Source organism: Panthera tigris, chromosome D2 (genome assembly GCF_018350195.1).
Source record: "Panthera tigris isolate Pti1 chromosome D2, P.tigris_Pti1_mat1.1, whole genome shotgun sequence".
NCBI classification, from domain to species: Eukaryota; Metazoa; Chordata; class Mammalia; order Carnivora; family Felidae; genus Panthera; species Panthera tigris.
This window is the reverse complement of record NC_056670.1, coordinates 77,462,907-77,472,194: the sequence shown is the minus strand read 5'-3', so window position 1 is coordinate 77,472,194 and position 9,288 is coordinate 77,462,907. Positions and strand designations below refer to the sequence as shown.

The following is a 9,288-nucleotide window of genomic DNA, read 5'->3' as shown; positions in this document are numbered from 1 at the left end:
GCAAGTCGGCTCCTTCCGACTTTCCAAGGTCATCTAAACAGGCCGCGAAGGCACACAGCCACCCGGCTGCCTGGCGTCACTACTGATGAGGGTCTTGCTAAATCGGATTTCCCCTCCACTGAACTTGGGCCCTTGTTCTTCTACAGCCTCTTCAGTTATGAACCAGACCTCGGAGATCTACTGGTGGAGGAAGGATTAAGCTCTCCGTCCAGGGACCCCAACCTCCATCCTGTCCAAGGCCCCCCCTTTTACAGCTGACAAGTAGAGAGCCTCATCCTCCACTCCCGGTGTAAAAAGCCTCCTCCCCGGTGTGTGCTCCCCACAGTGACGCAGGCCCGTGCTAACTTCTCAAGCTAAATTTCTGTGGCAGTCTACACGGGTCCAGTCTCCAGCTCTTGGGAGCTTTCCCAGAGACAGAGGGGCGTCTCCGGCCGCTTACGGTTACACTTGTTTGAGAACGCGTCGAGGGGAGCCCTGCTCTAGCCCTCCTCCCCCTCCCAAGGCTTACGGTCTGGTTCTCAGGTCAGAGCCCAGGACAACTGCAATCAACTTCAGCCTGTACTTTCTGGGGACTTAAGATAAGAGAGTTCTTGGGTCACAGAAGGCCTGGGTCCACCCTGCTCTGCGCTGATCCCTCTATACTTAGCACCCTGTCTGGCGCAGAGCGGAGGCCCAGAGAATCTTTCGTTGACTGATTGCGTGATGCATGAGGTCAACACACTCTCGTCAGTTTGGAAAGCTCCAGATGCAAGTACGACTGTCCTCAAGCCCTATTTTATGAAGCCAGAGCGGCCAAGCACAGTTGTTAGTAATGCCGGTAAACCCCACGTGATGATTTGGAAATAACTGGTAAGCCTGCAAGCTCAACCCTGCGCGGACAATGTGGTTTAATGAGGACCTGTTGACCTTACAAGCATTTCCAAGAGACAGCCACCAGCTGTTCACAGGGAACGGGAAAGAAGCAAGCCACAAGGCAGAGTATGAAGAAGTACTTTAATAGCTCAAACTCAAAGTCATTGTGCCCCCAGTTCTGAAGAGATTCCTAAAAGAGGCAACTTCGGCCGTTTGGGAAGCCAACGGTCACCGGCCTGTGGTCTCTGGCGTCCATCTCCTCTGGGTGCTGACCGCGAGGAAAGCAAAACCGTGCCCAGGACCATTCTGGCTCCCGTGGGGCCTTCCTCCACCTATGCGTTATATCAACTGCCTTAGTTGGACTAAGATGACGACTCAGTTAAAGGGAGAGACAAATGTTGACTGTCTAAGCAGGAACGGTCCAAGCCGGCAAGGAAAAGCACACTGCATACATAGGAATACAGAAGGGCGAGCTTCTGCCTACGGATCTATGACATTACATTTGTTTTGCCTGCAAACTATCAAGAAGGATTCTGTTGGCCAGGGTGCTTCTGCTGAACAAGGAACACGGTGGTCCGAAGTCTTGAGTGTCCTGTGCCACCAGCCCAGAGTCATCATGCACCGTCCACTGGAGAGTCTTTGAGGGGAAACATGAAATCCAGCTCATGCCTCTACCTATGGGTCGATTTCTTCAGGAATCACCGTAATCATAATGTCTTCGTTGCCCCTGCGGACAACCATGTTCAGGGTGCTTTCCTTTTTAATGACGTCACTGACGTCATTAGCTGAGACCACCGACTGTCCATTGATGCTGATTATGACGTCGTTTTCCTTGAGCCCACCCCTGCAACACAAGGGGAAACACGATTGTAACGCTTCCATTCCCCCGGGTCTAACTGCCAGGAGAGGGACTCGACTGTGCATTGACAGAGGCACAGTTTAGAACCCAGAAGCCCCGAGCGCATCGGGTGGGGTGATGGCGAACTCACATGACAGTAGCTTCAACTACCAACGGATTGCGTCATTTCCTTTTGAGAGTTTTAGGCCAAATCATCAGTCCTGTCCATTGCAGAAACGCTCCCCAGCACTTGTTATGATTGGATGACAGACTGACCCCAGAGGAGGCAAGGATATGCCGCAGACTGTCTACCACGGATCGTGCCCGTGGCCAGCTTGCTTGTCATGGGCATCACAACTCGGAGGACGGTCCCCTAAGGAGCAGGTGGAATGGTTCCACCTTCTTTTGTGTTATTATTGCTGTAACTTTAGCTCTTACAAATAAGCAAGAGTCAAATAAGTGTCAAATAAGCTATTAAGGTCCTTTAGTGGTCTAGCACAGCGTCAGCAAACTTTTTCTGTAAAGAGCCAGATAGGAAATATTTTGGACTTTGCAGGCCATGTGGCATCCATCACAAGTCAACTCGACTGCCGTGGCCGTCAAGCCACTGTAGGCAGTGTGTAACTACCGAGCTTGGCTGTGTTCCAGTAACCTTCACTTACGGACACTGAAATGTCAATTTCGTACAATTTTTATGTATCAGAAGAAAATACTCTTGCTTAAAAATGTTTTCAGCCGTTTAAAAATGCAGTATCTATCCTTCGCCCACGGGTCATATTAAAGCGGAGCAGTCGGCGGGCCAGATCCGGGCCCCAGGGAACAGCTTGCAGGCCCCACCCCGTCTAGCTCTTCTCCCTGCATATTATGTCCGTAGAAGTAAGACGTGCTGACTGCCTGCTGAGCTACTTCTTTTCATGTTACTTGGATGTTACCTGGGTTATTGTTCTGGAGGTACAGAACAGACAGGTATGGCCTGGTCGGTAACAGACGGAATCAGAGAAGGCAGGCTTCTACGGGAAATGTGTCCGTCTGGCGGCCCAGGACGGGACCACTGCCCAAGATCTCAGGGCCACTGCGCCTTGAACCCTCTTTCCCCAGCCAGGCCTGCCCCAGAGACTCATGAGAGTCAGATGTCGTTCCTTCCACCTGAATCACCTCTCATGAAGTGAGGACTTCTGAGGACAGGAAGCACCCTTTTGCTGATGAGTGCTGAGCTGAACCAGGACACCAAGGGTGTCCAACCCTTTCATCAGGGACCCTCACCACCACTTGAGCCGATATGAAAAGAACACAGCCTCCCCCGACCGCCCCCAGGAACCGCAGGGATAATCCGGCAAAGAGAAAATAGTTCTAACTCACGCTTCCGCTGGAGTGTCAGGAATGACTTCAATGATATACGCTCCCGAAAGCACATCCGGGAAGTCTCGGTGACGGTCTTTTAGCTCTTTGGCTTTGCTGCTCGGGAGGAAAACACCTGCGTTAACATCAAGTAACAAGGGGCCTCTGTTGGCTGAGACTCAGCTCTCACCCAGCTTCTCCTCCTGAAATAAATAGCCCCAGGAGGTCTGATTCTGCTTCGCTTACATGTCTATTAGAGTCAAAGATCTACTGGCTGACAGGAAGTACGGTGCTTTATAATTATTATTATTCTTAATTTTACTAATGATTTAATAGTAGCTATTGTAATGTAAGGAGTGAATACGGTGTAGCGGTTGCCCAGGTTTGGAGCCCCAGCTCTGCCACTTTCTGTGTGATCCTGGGCAGCTGCTTAACCTCTCTGTGCCTTAGTTTCCTCACCTACAAAACAGGAATAATGACAATACTCTATGATGTAGGGGTCGTTTTGAGGATTAGGTGAGATGGTCTGGACGCAGCACCTGGCCCGGTGCCTGGTGCGGAGCAAATGTGCGGTAAATACAGTGGCTGGTGTCACTGTGGCTGGCGACCCGTGCCACCACCCGTGGATCCAAGCCTGGGCACACGTTCAATCACTCGGTCCTCACCACCCACCAAAATGCCTGCACTGTTATCCTGGTCCCGGAGAGGAGGAAACTGAGGCACAGAGGTCAAGTCATTCCCCAGGTCATGAGCCAGGAAGTCGCACAGCTGGGACAAGAACTCAGGAAGCCAGATGCTAGGGTGTATATTCCTTCCCCATACCTTCATCGCCCACGACTCCAAGACAAGTAACTGATTCACATTTGAGTCTCAGCAAATCAGTCCACACATTGTGGAGTGCTAAAAACGACACCACCATTCATAATATGCATCTAAAGGATAGTAATATGGTCACGATTAATAGTAAATTAATTACGATAATTCATATGTTAATGCCTACATGAATACGTTCTGCTCTTTGCTACCTGTACCCGCAAGAGTTTCCACTGTGCCCTTAGTTACCAGGCTCGTGTGCTTATACCAGACGTTTTCATCAAGGGTAAAACACCAGTACGTTATAAGCCTGGCAGCCGCACGCCACGGCTTCCACCGGCTCCGGCAAACAAGCCTGACCCAGCATTCCGGCAGCCACAGCCCACACACGGTCGCACTCCCAAAAGGCAGGGTGCTCTGGGCTGAGGGAGGTGCTGGGGCACTCCTGGAATGTGGGTTTCAACGGAACAAGTGGGAAAAGGAAGGCATGAGGGAGAGTGACCAACACGCCCCACCGTCCAGGCCTGCCTTCAAAGAGGAGGGCAGAATCTTCTAGAGGGAAGGACCTGTTCCCTCCAAACACAAACAAAACCCCCAAAATGAAGCATAAAACCAGAGGCCCAGGGGAATGGCCCCTCCTCTTTCCTGATGTTTCTCAATTATAACCAGAAACCGAGATGCTTAAGGCAGCATGAGGTTTCCCTTTCAGGGTGCCAGTGAGAGCCTTCCTAAGTTTAGGTTTAAGTTTAAGATACACACACAGACGTCCCGCTTACCCACCTGGATGTGAGCGACATCATTCGGATGCCAATATACTTCTTCTTGGTAACGGCTTTGCCTGGTGGGACGACAAAAGGACAACAGGTCAGCCCAGTTGGCAGCTGTACTGGGGACACCAGGAGCTGTGAGGTTCAGTCCCTGCAGTGTATAAAGTCAGGGCCACGGGGGGGAACGCTGACGATGTGGTTCAAATCCTTCTCAGGCCCCTACCTGCCATGGCACCTGGGGAAAGTCCTGTCATTTTTGTTAATGGCCAAAAACTGAGGAGTGATACTTGCTTCCTCTTTGCCTTATCCTGACCTCCAATGAGGGTTCTAGCCCTCCGATAAATCCAGAATCTGAGCCCTTCGTCCCACCCTGGCGTGGATGACCAGGAGAGTCTCTCACCTGGTCCTACAACTTCTGCCCAGCCCCTCCAGTGGAGTCTCCATGCAGCCATGGCAATGACTTTTCAAAGACGTCCACCAGATCATGACCTTCCCTGTTCTCAATACAACCCAAGGCCTTCACCACGGCCACCACGGCACAGAGGTCAAGTCTCCGTGACCCTGGCTAACTGCTTTCTGCATCCATCTGTGTGACCCTGAACCTCACTGCACTCCAGCCACGTGACCCACTCGCTGTGTGTGCTGTGCCCACAACGGAGGCCTTGAATCCACTGTTCCTTGGTCTGGAATGTCTCCCTCCCGGCACTCCCCCAGCTCACCACCCTGCTTCATTTTCAGGGAAGCATCATTGGTATCTGAAACCTTGCATGTTTGTCGAGTACCACCCTCCCTCCCCCTCCAGTCAGAGTGTAAACATCACGCATGCCGGGGACCTTGTGGAGCCATGGAACCCCCAGCCTAACCCCAAGCAGAGACGGGTCAACAAACATGTGTGGAATGAACGATCTCCCTGAATCTCAGTTTTCTTATCACTAAAATGGGACTAATACTTCCCTCCTGAGAGGGCAAAGGAACTTAATGAAATAAAACGATGTATAGAAATCACCTAGGATCGTGCCTGGTACATATTAGACCAAACCACATGAAACACTGACGGCCAAAAAGGGTCAAACTTCTGTGACCCAATGCCAGGGGCCTAACAACGTGTATCCCATTTCCCTTCTCGATCTGAAAAGGCTTATTAGCTGACGTTCAGGGGTGCAGCCGGGCCTGCCTGAACCACCCGCGGCCACGCGGGGCCATGCTTTACCTTTGGCCTGTCGGTCATGGGACTCGGTTAGGAACTTTTTAATCTTATCTGATGGGATTGCAAAGGAGATTCCGGCTGTCACCTTCAGAGTGTTAATCCCAATGACTTCGCCATCCTGAAAAGCAAGATGGAAACAGCCTGTTGGGCCCATGAAGGTTTACCAGAAGACACGCACCAAAAGCGAACAGATAGTCTGTAGTGAAGGAAGTCTTTGAGCTGTGAATGGGTGGGGAGGGGGAACCGGGTGGAGGGGGTCCCGGGGCCGCAGGGGGAGAGGCATCACTTGGGCAGTACGAGCCAACACACATCAGGCTCTGTCCTCAGGGAGCACCGTGCCACAAAAAGAGCCTCAAGAGGCTGGTTTCGAGGTGCTCCTTTGCTCCTTTCCCAGGGAATATTTCCGAAACCTCAGAGTCCCTTAGGTGGCTGTCCACAGCCTCCAGCTTCTTCCATGTTCCATGATCTAAAGATTCCTCTGCTGATACCCAGGGGGACAACCTTAGTGACTAGGGGTTACCGGGAAAACACAGTGCTATCTCCGTGCTGTCTCAGCAGCCACAGATGTTACAGGGGCTGCAGGGTAAGGCCCCGCCTCGCTTCCTCTGCTTGTCACAGACCGGCTTCAGATCACGGAGGAAGCCAGTCTACGGGCTGTGCTCTCGTTCAAGACAGATTCCTAGTTTGGCGAACGCTACTCGTGGAATAACAAGACCCCTTCACCGTTATTCTGCACACCCTTGTTGAATGGTTTGTTTAGCTCAGGCTGATAAGGGACAAGTGCCAAGCGACTACAAATTCTCTCCTCGTACAGTTCCTGCAACACAGGATTCGGTCCCCGACACCGAGAACCTTCCAGCAGGCCCTGCCACCCAGGGCCTCTCTAAAGACGGCCTCAATTTCCCATGGAGGGAAATGAGAACAGGGCTGGGTGACCCCTGAGCTGCGTGGGCCTCACTCTGACAGATTCTAAAGCTTCCCTTTTCATGCTTATGTATTTAAATATAGCCTTATGTGACATCTCTGTGAGCGGGGGCAACTCCTCATTTCAGCCAGGTCTTAAGGGAGGGCTCCTGGCCAAGACAAAGACTGTGGACGAGCCAAGCCAGCTCCTGTGGCGGCCTGGGGACCTCATTTGAAGGCCGTGCCTTTTTGTAACAGGCCAGAGCTGCTGACACCTTCAAAAGAAAGGCCTCCCCCTTTGGCTGCTCCTGGGTTGGACCCAAATTCCACTGAATTTACTTGTAACTTTGAAACCCAAGCATGTCTGCTGGCATAACACTTCCAACCCCGACTCCCACATGCCTTACTCTTTCCAGAAAAGATAAGAAGGGTAATTTCTAAGGATGTGGTACAGACTCACAGATTTCACTGTAAAAGAATCAGATAATGTGCTGTGGCAAGTTCATGTCTGAAAAGAAAGCAAAAAACAGCAAAACAAAAAACAAAAAAACATGTACACAGATTAAAAAAAAAAAAAAAAAAAAAGGCCTTACCAGGTTTACTAATGGTCCTCCCGAGTTTCCATACTGCAATTAAGCAAAAATTAGAAGGTTATGAGTTTATGTCTTTACATGGCCTTGTGCATTTGCCTGCCTGGCAGTTTCTCTCCTTGGATTTGTTCCTGTCAACCTAATATGCTGCTGGAAAAAGGGACCTTAAACATTTTCAGAAAGTTTTAGATGTGCCATAAATGGGAGAAAAAATTTTTTTTTGGCTCCAAAGCCCAGAGGCCAACTATGACCCCCCTCAAACACCCAACACCCACTTCCTTCTCCTGGCAACACACTGGCTACCAACCGGTATTTCAAACCTGCCCCCACCCCACCCCCATCCCCCTATGCGATCCCCGCTTTGCCGCTGTGGCTGGAAATCCACATGGTTTGTTCTTTTTCCACTACTTCATGCGGATCACAAGAAAGTTTGGGAATGAAACCTTTTAGAGCAGCAAATGTACAAAACACACTGTTTCTTATTTATTAGACAGATGTAGGGGGAAACATGTTGCTCTGTAGAAAGGCCGATCCATGGGGCTCCTGGGTGGCTCAGTCTGTTGAGCGACCGACTTCGGCTAGGGTCATGATCTCACGGTTTGTTGAGTTCGAGCCCCGCGTCGGGCTCTGTGCTGACAGCTCGGAGCCTAGAGCCTGCTTCTGATTCTGTGTCTCCCTCTCTCTCTGCCCCTCCCCCGCTCATGCTCTGTCTCAGAAATAAACATTTAAAAAAAAAAAAAAAAAAGAAAGGCCAATCCTATAAGGAGACGGCCAACGGGGAAAAAATGTGGTTTATAAAAGGTTCCATTGAGGAGATGGTGTGGAGCAAGGCCTGGCCTCCTTAGACATGGAACAGTATGGGCCTAACGCTCAGACCATGCCCCAAGGCAGAGCAAGCACCTCTGGGGGTGACAGCACCTGCACCAGGGTGAACGTCCCTCCTGCACAGAGCCTCAACATCGGGTCCGCTGAGCGGCCTGGGGGCAGAGGAGCCACGGCCCCTCCAGTGGGATGGGGAGCTCCCTTGGGCTGCAGACCTTGGTGTATCTGAAGTCCCCTTCACCAGGAGTCCCTGGAGATGGCTGAGGCCAAGGACCAGCCCTCGGCCTCAGCCGCTCTAGGGGTTCAGAGGTAACACCTTGGCCGGCACCTCGAGGATCCTGGCTCCACCCCGGGTTCCTAAGCCCAGCTCTCCAAACACCTGCCCGACCCCACGGGACTCACGTTGATGATGGCATCGGTCTGGATGTAGTCCATGTCCGAGTTCCGGAGCCCCAGCTCTTTGCCACCGCGCTGGGTGGTGCTGACGATCCCAGTGGTGACCGTGTTCTGAAGGGAGAACGGGCTTCCGATGGCGACCACGAACTCCCCCGGCCGCAGCTCGGAGGAGCGGCCCAGCAGCAGGACAGGCAGCTTGCCCTGGAACCACAAGGTTGGCGTTGCTGCGTTTGGTTAACAGAATGGACGACGCGCAGGCGTCGGGGAGTGTCGGGCGGTGACGGGCCTCGTGCGGGAGTGAGGGCAGGCCCGGGGCCTCCCGTCCCCTCCCGCCCACCGCCATCAGCACGTCGCAAGCTGCTGAGGGACAAGTGAGCGTTGGAGCCGCTGACCAAGGAGAACACGGAAGGTCACGAGAGGCCATCGCGGGGTCGCGCCCCATCGTGACTATTAGCACAGACCTGCTGTGAGACCCTGAGACCAGGGGACAGGAGACAAAGTCTGGACTTGGGGCAAGGCTGCCTAAGGAAGGGAAGGCGCACAGAAGGATCCTGAGCCTACACAGCCTTGGGTGGAATGGGGTGGAAGGAAAGGGCAGAGCCACCCCCGCTCATCACAGGTGCTTCTGTCCGAGTCCTGGAGAATCGGGAGCACTGAGGCTGGAGCTGCACGGGTTCGGCTGGGTGCATCTCTGTGCTAAGTGCAGGGCAATTCTGGAGAGGCGCGGGGAGCGGGAGGGGGCGGCGAGGCATCCAGCTCCCC

At 52.6% G+C, this 9,288-nt stretch overlaps 1 protein-coding gene across 1 annotated transcript in view; it reads right to left on the bottom strand.

Annotated features, from left to right (window-relative positions):
• Nucleotides 1-979: 979 nt before the first annotated feature.
• HTRA1 (HtrA serine peptidase 1) overlaps nucleotides 980-9,288 on the bottom strand; it is a 51,473-nt gene continuing 43,164 nt past the window's right edge. The window contains exons 4-9 of the mRNA XM_042960478.1: nucleotides 8,533-8,727; nucleotides 7,312-7,344; nucleotides 5,819-5,933; nucleotides 4,622-4,679; nucleotides 3,050-3,145; nucleotides 980-1,696 (exon numbers count right to left, since the gene is read on the bottom strand). Coding sequence (XP_042816412.1) covers nucleotides 1,528-1,696; nucleotides 3,050-3,145; nucleotides 4,622-4,679; nucleotides 5,819-5,933; nucleotides 7,312-7,344; nucleotides 8,533-8,727 — 666 coding nt within the window. The 3' untranslated portion in view covers nucleotides 980-1,527. The remainder of the gene's footprint in view (nucleotides 1,697-3,049; nucleotides 3,146-4,621; nucleotides 4,680-5,818; nucleotides 5,934-7,311; nucleotides 7,345-8,532; nucleotides 8,728-9,288) is intronic.